The sequence below is a fragment of the Metarhizium brunneum genome, chromosome 5 (genome assembly GCF_013426205.1).
Source record: "Metarhizium brunneum chromosome 5, complete sequence".
Lineage (NCBI taxonomy): Eukaryota > Fungi > Ascomycota > Sordariomycetes > Hypocreales > Clavicipitaceae > Metarhizium > Metarhizium brunneum.
Window position 1 is genome coordinate 2,876,991 of NC_089426.1, and position 15,978 is coordinate 2,892,968.

The 15,978-nt window shown below is 50.7% G+C and overlaps 4 protein-coding genes across 4 annotated transcripts; 3 read left to right on the plus strand and 1 right to left on the minus strand.

Annotated features, from left to right (window-relative positions):
- Positions 1 to 679: 679 nt before the first annotated feature.
- On the plus strand, positions 680 to 2,059 carry SLU7 (Pre-mRNA-splicing factor SLU7; the record flags this gene model as incomplete). The annotated part of the gene is made up of 1 exon (XM_014686109.1): positions 680 to 2,059. The coding sequence occupies one exon, from the start codon at positions 680 to 682 to the stop codon at positions 2,057 to 2,059; it is 1,380 nt and encodes a 459-aa protein (XP_014541595.1).
- A 334-nt stretch (positions 2,060 to 2,393) lies between these two features.
- On the minus strand, positions 2,394 to 3,108 carry RPS9 (40S ribosomal protein uS4; the record flags this gene model as incomplete). Its single annotated transcript, XM_014686110.1, has 3 exons — positions 2,394 to 2,805; positions 2,867 to 2,965; positions 3,044 to 3,108. The coding sequence occupies 3 exons, from the start codon at positions 3,106 to 3,108 to the stop codon at positions 2,394 to 2,396; spliced, it is 576 nt and encodes a 191-aa protein (XP_014541596.1).
- A 399-nt stretch (positions 3,109 to 3,507) lies between these two features.
- On the plus strand, positions 3,508 to 4,241 carry RPL21 (60S ribosomal protein eL21; the record flags this gene model as incomplete). The annotated part of the gene is made up of 4 exons (XM_014686111.1): positions 3,508 to 3,543; positions 3,597 to 3,664; positions 3,741 to 3,788; positions 3,911 to 4,241. The coding sequence occupies 4 exons, from the start codon at positions 3,508 to 3,510 to the stop codon at positions 4,239 to 4,241; spliced, it is 483 nt and encodes a 160-aa protein (XP_014541597.1).
- Positions 4,242 to 5,927: 1,686 nt separating this feature from the next.
- end4 (Endocytosis protein end4) lies at positions 5,928 to 10,261 on the plus strand (the record flags this gene model as incomplete). Its single annotated transcript, XM_066131351.1, has 6 exons — positions 5,928 to 6,117; positions 6,183 to 6,243; positions 6,321 to 6,461; positions 6,519 to 7,000; positions 7,056 to 9,469; positions 10,175 to 10,261. 6 exons carry the CDS (start codon positions 5,928 to 5,930, stop codon positions 10,259 to 10,261), a joined length of 3,375 nt encoding a protein of 1,124 aa, XP_065987493.1.
- Between the last annotated feature and the right edge of the window lie 5,717 nt (positions 10,262 to 15,978).

The following is a 15,978-nucleotide window of genomic DNA, read 5'->3' on the forward strand; positions in this document are numbered from 1 at the left end:
TCCATTAGGTTCAACTATGATTCCGGAATTGAAACATTACTGTGCTTGGGTCAAGATTTGATTAGCAAATTGCGAGAAAAGGCACCATGCGATGTTCACGATTTGTCTGCGCTCGCGCGCGCTGAAGGTGCAAGTCTGACGCACTAGTCTCGCGTGGTCACGTGCTGATAAGTGCTACCTTTAGCCTAGGCTAGCTCCTAGCCCATTTGATTAGCTACTGCAGAAGTACATGACAAAGTTAACTACTAACAGTTCTGGCTTTGTTAGATACCTTGGTAACCAACTCATAGGGTGCTTTAGAACTTTGAGGATAACTTACGAGAGTACAGTCTATCAGAGGATAATTTCTGGGTATGATTATAAAGTTGAGTTACGGTTATGTGAATGTGAGTGCAAATGAGCGTGTATCAGAGTTTAGAGCATCTCTGTTAAGGGCGGTACTTCGCGGGATGCTGAATAATACCCACCCTAGAAGTTTTCCCAGCTCTTAGACTGTGCTCCGTATATTGCACGTACTTAACATCCATGCAACCTCGTGAATGCGCCAGCCCCGAAACTCTGCCCAAGTCACGGTTGAAAAACAAATAATCCTGCACATACCTGTATAAGGAATCTCTTCTATCTACCTCCATCGAGTTTTTTCTAATTCAACGTCCTACTGGACGCAATCGCCCGCACGATGCCACCCGCGCCTCCACGCAAGCCTGAGACAGGCGCGGCAAACAAGGAGGAGAACATCTACATCCCGTCTTTCATCAGCAAAAGGCCCTTCTATGCTGGAGAAGAAGGAGATGATAATGATTACCTTAAACATCAGCGACGAGAGGAGAAGAAGGAATCTTCGCAATGGTACGATCGAGGGCGAAAGTCTGGCCCGGCCGCAACAAAATATCGAAAAGGCGCTTGCGAAAACTGCGGCGCGATGACACATAAGGCCAAAGATTGCCTCAGCCGTCCTAGGGCCAAGGGTGCCAAGTGGACTGGCAAAGACATTCAAGCCGATGAAGTTCTCCAAACTGTCAACTTGGGGTGGGATGCCAAGCGAGACCGATGGAACGGATACGACTCGAAGGAATACCGCAGCGTGGTGGATGAATTCAATCAGATGGAAGAGTTCCGAAAGCAGTCACAGAAGTCTCAAAACGGGGAAGAGGTTTCCGAGGATGGCGACAAGTATGCCGAGGAAAACGACATGAGCAAACATCAAAGCACAGCAACTCGCCAACTGAGAATACGAGAAGATACGGCCAAATATCTCCTGAATCTCGATTTGGAGTCTGCGAAATATGATCCCAAGACGAGATCATTAGTTGACGGAGGAGCCACCGGTGGCAAAGCTGCAGATCTCTTTGCTGAAGAAGGATTTATGCGATCATCAGGTGAGGCCAGTGAGTTCGAGAAAGCCCAAAGATACGCTTGGGAAGCGCAAGAAAAGAGCGGCGACACATCACAACATTTACAAGCAAACCCTACCGCCGGTGCTTTTTACCGAAAAATGGAGCAAGAAGAAGCAGAGAAAAAGCGCGCGGAGCGTGAGAGACAGCTCCGGGAGAAGTATGGAGGAGATGGCCAAAAACCCATGCCTGCTGCCTTGCGCGGTATGATGGTCACCGAGTCGGAATCGTATGTAGAATATGATGAAGCAGGCTTGATCAAGGGAGCGCCGCGAAAGGCTGCCAAATCCAAATATGCAGAGGATGTACTGATAAACAATCATACTGCTATTTGGGGGAGTTGGTGGTCCAACTTCAAATGGGGCTACGCATGTTGCCACTCATTTGTGAAAAACAGCTACTGTACTGGAGAAGAAGGCAAGGAGGCCTGGGAAGCAGCTGAACGACAAAGGAGTGGCGCAAATTTAATCGAAGCTCCGAAGGAGGAAAAAGAAGATGAAGAGGCGATCCAGAAGGATCAAGAAGGAACAACGGCGAAGAAACGCAGCCGGGAGGAAATGCTAAATGGCATCTCAGAAGCCGAATTAGATGAGTACCGGAGAAAGAGAGCGGCGGCAGATGATCCCATGGCAAAAATGCTGGGCAAAGACGAATTATTAAGCTAGCAAGCGTGAATTTGAACGTCAAATAATCTAAATGGGCACACTTGGCATGCCGAACACTGTAGTTGATGCGCATATTGAATTATCCAACAGAAGCAATTTAACAGGCATATCTAAACATATCATACTAGACTGCCTGCGACATAAACATTTCACGTTTCACAACATCATATTTACACAGCACTGATCAAATGTTCTTGGTATTGGTAGGGAAGTCAATCAATTTTTATCCTTTTACCAACGCCGCAAGCTATGACGAGTTTTCCCTCCCTCAAGCAGGATACCGAATCATTATCCCCATACCAGTCGGAGATCCATTTGGACATGGCTAATGCATTTACTCGTCATCTTCCTCCTCCTCGCCATCAGCACCGCCCTCGGCGGCCTTGGCCTTCTTTCTGCGGACACGTCCAGGGCGACCGCTACCGAATGGCGAGTTCAAGGCGAAGTCAATGTGCTTCTGCGAGTCGAGACGGACGATGAAAGAAGGAACATTGACAATCTGCTTGCCGACACGGATATGGCGCTGACGGATGAGGACACGGGCGTGGTGAATGGACTTGGCAAGGCCCAGCTTGTAGACACAAGTCTGTAGGCGACGCTCCAAGAAATCCTCGAGCTTAAGAGCAAGCACATAATCGAGCTTCATGCGAGACTCATCGAGGACTCCGACACGGACAAGACGGCGAATAAGGGCATTGCCTTCGAAGAGACGCTTAGGGTCCTTCTCGTCGAGGGTAAGAAGCTGACTGCATTTGGGGGTTAGCAACATCCCGTGAAGGGTTTTTCATGATTCCAAGAATGGCATACCGGGCAGCACGACGAATCTTGGACAGAGTCAGACCGACTCTCCAGACCTCACGCTTGTTGCGGAGGCCATACTCGCCAACAAGCTTCAACTCAGAGTCCCTGTTGTATATGCGTCAGTTTCGTTCACAATCGACTTAAACAGAGGCAAGCTCTAGTTCAGTGGCCGGTGGTACTGACAATCGAGCAGACTCGAAAGGTCTACGGGGGACACGGGAGGTCTTCGAGTGGGCGCGGGGAGGCATCCTGAAAAGTTTTGTTAATGATTGCAATTGAAGCAATTCGCGACACGAGGACTTACTTGACTTGCTCCTATGGTGATGGCTGAGGATGGAACAAGTTGCACACACACAGGTCTAGAGACGAAATCTTTCAACATTGTGGGGGGCTAAATTTCCGCCTAGACTAGCAGGGTCACGTGCGTCTCGCTTTCTGAACCCTAAGAATTTCGCATCGCATGGGCCCCACCTCCCACAGTCATTATGCCCTAGCTCTGGTCCTAGGCGGGAGAAAAAAATATCGGATTATCTAAGCTACCGCTCCCACAACCACCCGCAAATTCGACGCACCCACAAGCGGAGGCTCTATCTGTACACCTTCGCCAATTCTCGATCACGAACCCGTTGTTCGCCAAATAAGACGAGATGGGTCACTCTTACGGAAAGCGAGCGGGCACCCGCGTGCGTATAATTCTTTCGAGGCACGATTTGCGACCAAACTGACGTCGAAATAGTATGCCTTCAGCCGCAACTTCCGCCAGAAGGGCATGATCGCCCTGAACACGTACTTGAAGACGTACCGGTTCGTAAAACCCGAAGTCGAATGGCCCTAGAAGATGGGAAATGAAAGTTATGAGAGACTGATTTTGGATATTCAGTGTTGGCGATATTGTTGACGTTAAGGTCAACGGTGCCGTTCAGAAGGGGTAAGAAATCCTGTCCCACAGAGGTTTTCGCATGGCACACCTACGAATACGACGAATGAGCTCGAGAGAAGATCGCCTTGCAATGGAAGAAGGTAAATGGTGCTGATTCATGTGGTGAATAGTATGCCCTACAAGGTCTACCACGGCAAGACTGGTGTTGTCTACAACGTCACCAAGTCTTCCGTTGGTGTCATCATTTACAAAAAGGTGTGGCACCGATACATCGAGAAGCGCATCAATGTCCGAATCGAGCACGTCCAGCCCTCCCGATCTCGTGAGGATTTCCTGAAGCGAGTCAAGTCCAACGCCGAGGCCAAGAAGAAGGCCGCTGCCGATGGTGTTACCGTCCAGGTTAAGCGACTGCCTGCTCTTCCCCGGGAAGCTCGCACCGTCTCTCTGACCGACAACCCTCCTGAGACTGTTACTCCTTTGCCTTACGAGACTACGATCTAAAAGGTGTTTGTTTGGGAAGGAATGACTTGGGGCTTCGTTTTTTCTTGTGGTGTTGCGTCCGGATGGGAAAGAACTCAGCATGGCAAGGTCTGCATTTTCGATGTCCATAGGAAATAAAACCAGAGAGACATCACTAGATGCTGTAGTCTGCTTCACTGGGTGTGACTTGTCGTGTACTTGGCTTGTACCGTTGTGTTGTACGCTATCTGATGCCGTGCGGGTGATTCCTATCCGCCCTTTAGTTTGCTTAGCATTATGGTCCTGATTCTACCTTGAGAGCATCCTGTCTGCCATGCCTTTTTCGCTTCCAGTGTTCGAGACACATCAGAGACTCCTTACAATTGTCAAACCGTCGTGGGCCAGGCCATTTTACGAGCGCTATTACTGTCTTATGATAGTATTTGTAGCTTTTACAAGTCCTACTGAATAGATTATCTGCTGTCCATTGACGGCCCCAGAGAGTTGCAATTACAAATTACCTATACAATTTGAACATGGATAGGGAACAGTACCACACAAAAATGAGAAGTTGAACAACCTGGACAATCTCGAGGAAAAGAGAAATTGTTTGAAGGGTTCTATATAGCTGGCAAAACCGATGGGAAAATGGACGGCTAGGGTTAGGTTTGCGATCCCCTGGTGCATTGAGGAGACCATGGGGATTAGCTCCGGCTTCACTGTGACTGGATGGCGTGGAGCAGCGGCTTGCCGACGTGTAGAGTATGGAGACGACATTTGGTGATGTTAAAAGGGAGTATTGTTTCGCTCTGTAGTCAAATGAAATTACAAGCATGATACGAGTATCGTGCAAGCGTAAAATCTAAAACAGTATTGGGCTGTATCAGGCCAAGGACAGTAAGAGACACATTTGATGATGCAAGGGAATGTTTTGACGAAAAAAACCAATGCGAGGCTTTTGTTATTTCAAAAATCTTGTGGGGATCAGTCGTGTTGGTCGATGATTGGTGGTGAACTTGCTTCTGACATGACACTATATGATGGGAAGCTCACATATTTAAGTGTTGTATTGCGTCCCATCAGTATCATTTAGAGGACGTTCTTTTTCTTCCACTTCTCTTACCCAACCTGCGGGTTTTGAGTTTTGCAGCAAACATGCAGGATTCATCTACCTATCGTACACAGTCACAGACGAGGCTTCCCTCGCGGCAATACCAACTCGAAGCGGCTGGAGCGGTATTCAAGTGCGGCGTGTTTCGAGTATACCCTTTGCTTCCTGGGGATATAATATTTCTGGCCTGCACACGACGAGCGGGAATTTTTTGAGTCTAATGCAACTGGTGTCTTGCAAACAATGTCTGCCCCTTAGGTGATGAAGCACATGGGAGGAGAATGACGTAGTTGGGTAGCATAGTTGGGTAGCATAGTTGGGTAGCACGAATTATTTTGCCAGTCGATACATGGTGCGTCCAGACAAAGGTGAGAGAATGCATTTGAGATCAGATAACCAGACAAAAGAGAATGTCGTCGAACAGAGCACTTGATCTAGTGATGTCTCTGGGAGGATATCGATGACTGATTAACCTGGGAGTTGGCGAAGTCATCGTCGAGCCGTCTTCTGGAAGCTGCAGGGTAGGCGGCTGGCATCATTGGAGAAATGAAACGAGGACTTGGGACAGATGGACCCACATGGTGGCCTGTGACGCTGCCGCCTTCAGGTACTCCGTTATGGAGCTCGAGTCTGCATCATCCAAGGCTGACGACAGCAGACACGACAGCAAACGAGACACTTCTGCTTGGCGCCGGCAAAAGGCCCATTTTGGCCCCAAGTTCTCATTTTTCAGACCTTCGCAAACGAAATCAACACCTCGGCGACTGTACTGTACGATCCGCGTGTTTGGCCTCACTCGTGTGTGGGGTGAGTGCTTTGAGTCCTCACGACAGACTGACTACGCACTGCACCCCTTATTAGAGCTCCAACAGCTGGAGAGCTCTCCGGAACGGTTGCAATCATGACTTCGTTACGAACCACGGAGCACACCAAGTATGCCATGCCCTGTACCGACCCCCCGACCTTCGTTCTCCCGTCGCTTTGCGTATTCTGACAGTGGTTGCCTACAGGACAGACCAAGAGCTTGCCATCAGCATCAAGAAGGCGACCAACAGCGATGAAATATCCCCGAAGCGCAAGCATGTGAGAGCATGCATTGTTTACACCTGGGACCATAGGTCTTCTGTGGCCTTTTGGTCTGGAATTAAAGTGTATGGTGCTCCGGCAGCAGCTTTGCGACACCCACGATCGCTGACCGACTGAGACAGGCAACCCATTCTTGCCGATGAGGTCCAGACATTCAAAGCCCTCATCACGATCCACAAGGTCCTCCAGGAAGGCCACCCATCTGCTATCAAGGAAGCCATGGCCAACCGTGGATGGATCGATGGTTTGAATCGTGGCATGGCGGGCGAGGGAATCCGTGGCTACGGACCGTTGATTCGTGAATATGTTTATTACTTGCTTGCAAAGCTTTCATTTCACCAGCAGCATCCTGAATTCAACGGCACGTTTGAATACGAAGAGTATCTCAGCTTGAAAGCAATCAATGATCCGAATGAAGGCTACGAGACCATCACCGATCTCATGGTCTTGCAGGACAAGATTGAACAATTTCAGAAATTGATCTTCTCCCATTTCAGAAACGTCGGCAACAATGAGTGCCGTATTTCTGCCTTGGTACCGCTTGTGCAGGAGAGCTACGGCATCTACAAGTTTATCACCAGCATGCTCCGAGCCATGCACTCGAGTATGCCTCCTAGACCGATTTCGCAGATGTGTTATGTTGCTAACGTGGTGGCCAGTCACGGGAGATGACGAAGCTTTGCAGCCTCTCCGACAAAGGTACGACGCTCAGCACTATCGGCTTGTCAAGTTTTACTACGAATGCTCGAACCTCCGTTATCTTACCAGCCTCATCGCCATTCCCAAGCTGCCCCAAGATCCCCCTAGCCTGCTCGCAGATGACGATGAAGCTCCAGCTCTGCCTGCCAGGCCCAGGCAAGAAATCGAAAGAAAACCGACGCCTCCTGTAGAGCCAAAGTCTCAGGAACCTGACGAGATATCTGAATTTTGGAAGAGCGAGCTCGATCGCCAGAACCGAGAGTATGAAGAACAGCAGAGAGTCCTTGAAGAGAGACAGCAGGCGGCGTTACTAGCTCAGCAGCAAGCTCAACAACAGGCACAGCGCGATTTTGAGGAGCAGCAACGCCGGCTGGCAGAGCAGCAGCAGCGAGAGCAGGAAGCTCTTTTGGCGCAGCAGGCTCAGTGGCAGACACAGGGTCGTTTGGCCGAGTTGGAACGAGAAAACCTCAATGCTCGGGCGCAGTATGAGCGGGATCAATTGATGCTCCAGCAGTATGACCAGCGAGTGAAAGCCCTGGAGGGAGAGCTGGCGCATATCCAGAACAGCCTTGGCCAACAAATTACGAGCAAGGATGATCAAATCCGAGCCTTGCAAGAGCAGGTCAATACTTGGAGGACAAAGTATGAATCACTTGCAAAGCTGTACTCCCAATTGCGTCATGAGCATCTGGATCTTCTGCAAAAGTTCAAAGCGGTTCAACTGAAGGCCGCCAGCGCTCAGGAGGCTATCGACAAAAGGGAGAAATTGGAGCGGGAAATCAAGACCAAGAACCTCGAGTTGGCCGACATGATTCGTGAGAGAGACAGGGCTCTCCATGACAAGGACCGACTCAGCGGCAGCAATAAAGATGAAGTTGAGAAGCTCAAGCGGGAGCTTCGTATGGCCCAAGACCGAGCCGACAACTTGGAACGCAGCAAGGGCAACGAGTTGTCGACAATGCTCGCCAAATATAATCGCGAGATGAGCGACCTGGAGGAGGCCCTTCGCAACAAGTCCAGAGCTTTGGAAGATTCGCAATCCAGGATGAGAGACGGGAACTCTGACCTTGAGCAGCTTTTGCGAGACAAGGAAGTAGAGCTTGAGGTCTACAAGGCTGGCATGGATGAAGCGCTGGTCAAGTTGAACGACCTTGAGAAGAATCAGGGCGAGACAGATTATGCTTTGGATGGACAAATTGATGCTCTAATCCTGTCCAACCTTGACAAGATCAATGCTATCATTGATTCCGTTCTGGAAGCTGGGGTATCCCGTGTCGACGATGCCTTGTATGAACTCGACTCGTCCATGCAAGCTGGTAACCAGAATGCTTCGCCGTCATTCGTATTGTCCCAAATCGAAAAAGCTTCAGACAGTGCAACTGAGTTTGCAACCGCCTTTAATAGCTTCATCGCTGATGGTCCAAACAGCACTCACAAGGAGCTCATCAAGGCGATCAGTGTCTTTGCAGGGGCGGTTGCAGATGTTTGCAGCAACACCAAGGGTCTTAGTAGACTAGCAACTGATGACAAGAAGACGGATTCTCTGATGACCGGTGCACGACAATCGGCGGAATCTAGCATCAAGTTCTTCCGCAACTTGCTCAGTATTCGACTGGAGGAACTGGACACGGATCAGAAGATCGATGTGGTTATCAATAGGAATCACGACGTGCAGATGAATCTACAGAAGCTCAACAAACTTGTTGAAGCATTTGCACCCGGCTTCGGCAGGCTCACAAACAACAAGGGAGATCTTGGAGATTTGGTCGATTCCGAGCTTAGCAAGGCCGCCGACGCCATTGCTGCAGCTGCAGCCCGTCTCGCCAAGCTCAAGAACAAACCCCGAGACGGCTATTCCACGTACGAGCTGAAAGTACACGACTCTATCCTGGATGCCGCCATGGCCATTACCAATGCCATCACACGACTCATCAAGGCGGCAACCGTCACCCAGCAAGAGATCGTCCAGGCGGGACGAGGATCATCCTCACGAACAGCTTTCTACAAAAAGAACAATCGCTGGACTGAGGGGCTCATTTCGGCCGCAAAGGCTGTCGCGTCTTCGACTAATACGCTGATTGAGACGTCAGATGGAGTCATCTCAGACCGAAACAGTCCCGAGCAGCTCATTGTTGCGTCCAACGACGTGGCCGCATCAACCGCGCAGTTGGTTGCCGCAAGCAGGGTCAAGGCTGGGTTCCGTTCCCAAAGTCAGGAGAACCTGGAGCAGGCCAGCAAGGCGGTGGGAGCGGCATGCAGAGCGTTGGTCCGTCAGGTACAGAACATGATTCGTGAGCGCGGGCAGGACGAAGAGCAGGAAGATTACACCAAGCTCGGGGCTCACGAATTCAAGGTCCGCGAAATGGAACAACAGGTGAGCATGCAACCATTTCTTTTTTTTCTCTTTTCTTTCTTTTTCTTCCTATCCTCGACAGAACGAACCACTCCCCCCGTTTCACTCTGCATCCCTGTACAGTTACACAGAAGGGAATCATTTATGACACCCATGGCGAATAGTATCTGTTTTTGAAGAAGACACAGTTTCCCTCGTCATTCATCAACCATATTCACCACCTAAGACAGCACCCTACCCTACACTTCTTGCATGGTTTTCTTTTGTTGTTTTGATGCTCTGACCGCCATTGGTACAAATACCCGGCTTTCCTCTTCCGATAGCTCTATCCAATGGAGATGCATCTGGATCAGCCTCATTGTTCGGCAAGGCCACAAGAGCTGTGCCGGTGCCCGTCGTCAGCCTCAAGCCACTTGTCATTCAGAAAGCACACACCCCCTCCCCCCAGACGCAACCCTCTTGTTGTGTTCGGCATCTCTGCCGTCATGGAGGCTGTACTACATTGGGCGGCTTGCATAGTGAACAACAGCAGGATGCTGCAAGGTTCGCCTTTCAGCCCCCTCCAAGGGGCCCCGGATTATCCACGTTGGTGGCGTCCATCAACGTTTCCCGTTCCCTCGTCGTACTCCACACCCCCATCATTTCGGAGAATGTCAAGAGCCTAAGAACAGACCGGATGATGGTGTTTGCTAACCGGTGCCCCTCTTTGGGTGGGTTGCGCGACAGGTCGAGATTCTCAAATTGGAAAATTCATTGGCTGCAGCCCGACATCGGTTGGGCGAGATGCGTAAGATTTCGTACCAGGAGGAGTAGGATGTAGGGGTAGTAGTCGGGAAGGAGAGAGGGAGAGGGAGAGAGGAGAGAAAGTAGCACCTCAGTTTGTTATACATAATACTATGTCAACAGGCACAGCCCTACGAGCAAACATGCACTGGACTCGTTGCCTCTTGACTTTGAATGTTTGTTTCATTTGCTTGTTTGTATTTGTCCTTGATGCATGCATGGTGTCTGGCTTTCTTCTCTTTTTCTTTTCTTTTTTTGGGGGTTTCATGATGTTATACCCTTCCCCCCCCTGCCTACAAGTCACGTAGCCGTTGCGATAGAATGTGCATCACCTCATTCCCCCTGAGTATGAGCAAGGCTGCGACCATTGCGCGCTGGGTCCTTGCGGCTGCGGGCACAAGGCCTCGTGCCGTTGAAGCTCCGTGTATGTATGTACATACATATGTACCACCACCACCAAGGGCCGCGCCAGCCTGCCATCTTAGTCACACTCCGCGAAGTTTGTTCGAGAGACCCTGCAAATTAGTCGGAATGGGGAATTTTGGCCCGATCTTGACAGCGCTAAGGCCGGCCTTGATCTTCAGCCAAGCGGTTTCACAAAGATTTGCAAGGGTGGAAGAGCACCGCCATGCATGGTCTAGATCAATGAGGCCGAGGAGGGGTGCGCGAAAAAAAAGGACATGTTTAAATGGTGAAAGCGAGAACTGGACAAGATGAGATCTAAGCTCGAGGGGGAAAAACGGAGCAACAAGGGGCGGATGATCTGAGCGTCGGAGACTGTGACGAATGCAGGTAAATTAGCCCAATTAGCCTTGATGGCACGACTGGTCTGGTAGGGGTAATTAATCGCCCTCTTTGCAATGGAAAAAAGGCCGCCAAAAAGTTTAACATGCAATTGTAATTGCACTCATTCATATTCAAGAAAATGCCACGATTCTGACAATATGATCCGGTCCAGGTTATATATAAGTATCAGGCTAGAAGAACTCCGGTCTCAATTTTCAGTGGCTAACGCCAGCGGCGCAGTTGCAAGATGATGGTAGCTCTCATCTGGGAGGCGGGAGGCTATCCGAAACTCTGCTGGGCGGTTTGGAAGCCAAAGTCCAAACTAGCGTATGGTGATAGGGCGAGAGGGAGAGATGACAACGGTGCCGCCCGGCGAGGATGGCCTTGCATCATGTATCCCCAGAGAGGGCGTCGAGGGCACCTATTTATGCTAATGGAGCGCAACACTGGTGGCTTGGTGGGCCTTGCACATCTCCGCGGATATTGATATCGACAAAGAATGACAAATAGACTCAAGGAACGCATGGAAAAGAAAAAGAAGAGACGACGACGACACAGTCTTGGTCAAGATTCGATTCGACATGGCTCATCGTGCCACACTCGGACCTGCCGTCCTCCACTGGCACCTTCAATCGGCAAAATAAAGTTGCGCAGATGAACATGGGGTTCGGTCCAAGTCCTTTGGCCGTGGTTCTGTGGTAATCGTCATACCATTTGCCCCTAGATATCTATCGTGGGCCGGCGTAGAGCTCTGACATATAGGGGCGACAAAAAACCACAAATAGCCACGCACCTCGCACCTCGCACCTCGCACTTCGCACGCTCTTTCAGCCGCGTCGGGGGCCTTTTGGGCCGGTAGCCGTCGATATTGCACCGGCACTGGATTAAGCTGTTGCATAGGGTCGCATTCCGCCAAGCGTCCTGGGGAATTGATGCGCCATCCGCTCCCGTCTTGATCTCAGGTGACCAGGCGGATATGCGTCTACCCTTGTCACACCTCCAATGTGGCGTCGGGACATCGGGTTGGCACCCTGCTGAGAAATACTCCCTACTCCATATTACGTACGTACTACGTACAGTACAATATGGATGGCTTGAACCGGCAAAGTACGCATCGTCGTCATTGGCGTTGCCACCATTTGCTTAGCTTCTCTACCTTGGCCAGTGCCGTTGACAGGGCACATCTCCGAGCCATTGCTGAAGCATCGTCTGGTGACCCGAAAGTAACTTGGATATCTGTCTCAGCCAGGACCGTTAAAAGGGCAGCAAACATATATGCAGATAACCAAGTGCTGACTCTAATTTGGAATTCGTGAGCGCACACAGACACGATGGAGTGACCAAGCTGGAGATATTTGTATATACATACGACGAGGGGTTGACCTGCCGCTGCATGCGGTGAATTTAATGCTGCCTTTGAGGAATGCGCAGCCAGGGCCTCACCAGGAGGAATAGAGAGAATCGCCCGCATCCCGCAGCCCGGAGCATACATAGGCATACAACAACGTCTGGCTTGAGCAGCAAGTGAACCCCCCGTTTGCGCAGTCACTTGGGACTCACAAGACGCTTGACCCTGTTGAAGGGCATGAGAAGGGGGTGTGGATAGCAAGTCAACGACATGGAGAAGGCGATGAAAGCAATTGTGGATCCTGCGTGCTCCATGCGTCATGGCCCGTGCCATGAGCCTCCAAAAAAAGTGAGGATAAAGTCATGACAGCTGTGTGTGGGGCGACGTTGGCACTAAGTGCTGTAGCATGAACAAATGCTCCACAGTTTGATAGGACGCATGTCGATCGGTCGCGGGAGCTAAGGGACGATCAAATGGCAAGCAAGCGACTCGACTGCTAGAGCTCGTCTCGATCACGAGGGGGCGCCTGTAAGAGACCCCAACGACAGACGCTGAAAGAGACGTGGCGGCGGCGGCGACACAAGCGACTTCCTCCAGCTCCTTAGTTCCAAGCCCATCAACTCCCATCAAATAGATCTTGATCACGGCGTCTCAGCCCTGCAGTGTCTGCCAAGACGACTAGTAGTAGACGACTGGCGTGGCCCGACAGCTGGCGTCGATTGGCACAAAAGAAATGTCCTCACGGCCTGCCTCTCATTGGACTGGGGCAGGCATTTCGCGCCATCCCAAGAGCCGCGATTCCCGAGCTTCGGATCCCTGATGCCTCTAATAGACTATGGAGTCTATGAGGTGCGCAGGTTGGTCGGTGATGCGAGAACGTGACAGTCATAGTACCCGTTTGACCTCCTCCCACTGCCAAATGCGTGCCAGGCAGCCAAAAGGGCACTTATACAGCGTCGTCCGCAGTCTATTATTGGATCCAATAGTGCGAACACCGTGACGCCGGGACACGATATCCCTCGCCAAGCTTGACAAAAACAGACAACCAAACCAGAAGTAGGAGAAAATCACGCATCGGAATAGTATATCAAAGTCAAAACAACCATATGCCATCAAATGCTATCCCTCAGATCTGCATGTCGAGTCGCAACGTGCCTGTCACACACACAAGCTAAAAAAGCCTTTTGTACCAACCCCCAGTCCTTGCAATCGAGAAGCAAGCCCTGGTAGACCGCAACTCGTGTTCCATCTATTCTGAATGGTAGCAGGAGTCATTGGGCTTGTCGCTAGGCCACATTGGGCTCGCCCACCCTTTGTATTAGACGAATACCGGGCATTGCCGATTGGTCTGCATGTAGCCTTGAACAATCGGGAGGCCGTTTCAATTGTTGCCTCTTTATTCGGACATGTCCGAGGTGTGAGTGTGTCTGCTTCCGAGCGCCAAAGTCTTCGAGATGGCTATCGATTGAGTCTGAAGCGTTGTAAAAGCGGCTTTTGACACCTCATTGGATTGGAGGCACTTCCACCCACAACGGTCGAAGGAATGCCCGGAGAACCGTACACCAGCTCTGATCTTTTCGCAAAAACATCGGGAATGGCAATGGCAATCCCAAGACCAACAGCTTTGGTGTAGGGTTATTGGGCGGTGGACAATGGATTCATGTCGATACCATTAGTAGGCGAGGGTGTCTTAGCGATGGCCAAGCGAAATATGCTTGAGACTGACTTCGCTTGCCAAGTGAAATAGGCCACAGCGTTGACAGTTATACGCTAGACGACGAACTGAATCAATGATATTGTATTGAGTAGGGAGCAGAAACTGACCAAGACGAAGTAAAGGAGCAGGAGAGGAGGAAGGGAAAGTAGCAGGGGCAGCTCGCGGATGTGGCGTGTCGTTAATGATTGCGAGTGAAGGAAACGTACCTGTGATGGAGTCTGCCATTGTCTAGAACAGCGGGCCGTGAGACTGAACGAGGCGGAAGCCTGATATCAGAGACATGTCGAAAGTTGAAACACTGCAGAGCGAGCCGCAGAGGCCGATTGGAGCCAGAATGACGGAAGGACTCGGATTGAGGTACTCCATACGAAGCTGCTGAGTAAGTGGTGTGGCCTTGGGCCACGAAGCGGACGTCCTACTCCGTACTACTGACACCGCAGAATAAAGAGATGAAGAATGCGCAGCGTTGACCAGTTAGCCTCAAGTTTGAACGCTGCTAGAGCACCACGTGCGTCAAAATGTGACAGAAATGCTACTTCAAGGCTACCAGACTTACCAACCAGGCCACCTGCCTCACCGATGTTCCTACCGGGTACCCAAAGTAAATATGCCCTTACTCAGCAGGGGCCCGTTCAATCATGGCCTTGCGTGCACGACACGACCGACGTTCCCTTACCTGCCCGTCACGTATTTGACCGAACCGGCTTCAATCCTCAGGCGAGTAAGACATTTGTGTTACTACTACTCGACTTTCAAGTCATCTCTTTGCCAAGAGACTAGATTTTACAGTACAATAACGCTCGGTAGTCTACCCGAAGCACGTGCAGTGGTATTCAACTGAACACTCGTACGGAGCACGTGCCCGACCAAAGAACCATCCGTCACATATCACTTCAAAGGCCAGCATATTATCTGACAGCGCCAGTCCCGGCTGCTGAGGACTTAAAAATCTGCCGACTGGAATTTCCAAATTTCTTGCAGATGCTCGGTTGGTTGGTTGGTCAAGGCCGGGCTGCGCTCGTTGCCTGCCGCGAGCCTTGTCACGCCTGTCCAATGCTCAATGTCCAGCAATGGACCAATGCAGTATGGCTGACATCAGAGACAGACAGGATTGAATGGTTGGTTGGAATAGCCTGTCTATTCCTCTGTGGCGACATCCCTGTTCCTTGTTTGGCGGCCGCTCCCCCACCGAGGTTCCGATATTGCCAGCGATATCCGCGTGGCTCCCCCAAGTCTGCGTCTCTAATCGTCTTCCCACCACCACCGTCCTCCCATCTCTGATGAGCTCAGATGGCAGAGGCACTTGGAGGCTGTCAGAATCGGATTTCATCGACCCACCTATTCATCGCCCAATTCATTCATTGTACGGAGTTGTCCGTGTTCAGAACTTGGACTCGACCGCCTCGATCTCTGGTGATGCTATAGCCAAACGGCCCCATCTACTCTTCTCCGTTCTCAAAAACTGCTGATGATCCTTCTAACCATTACCGAAGCCACATTGTCTAGCTCTGTCTGGGGCAGGATCTGGTGGACTAAATATTTACCTGTTGCCATGATCGTCCCGTTGGTCTTCTCCAGGCCGAGTACGGAGTATGGAATACTCAATCATGTCGCCTGAAATTTTGCTTCTAATACTCCGTATTGCGTGCATTCTTGATCCTGGCCCCATTCAAATTCGAACCGACCCCCTAATCTCGTGGTCGACTTTGGGTTGCATGTTGGCCGTACCGTCTGCATAGTTGATTTAGTCGATAACCGCACACTCATAACGCCGACCTTGGCTCCAGGATATGCCGTATTGAAGCAAACCCGTACGTATTGAGCAAGCTCAGTACACAGTATTGTACTTGCGCGATGTCTGTTTCATCTCGGCAGTGGATCCGTCCGAGTGTTGAG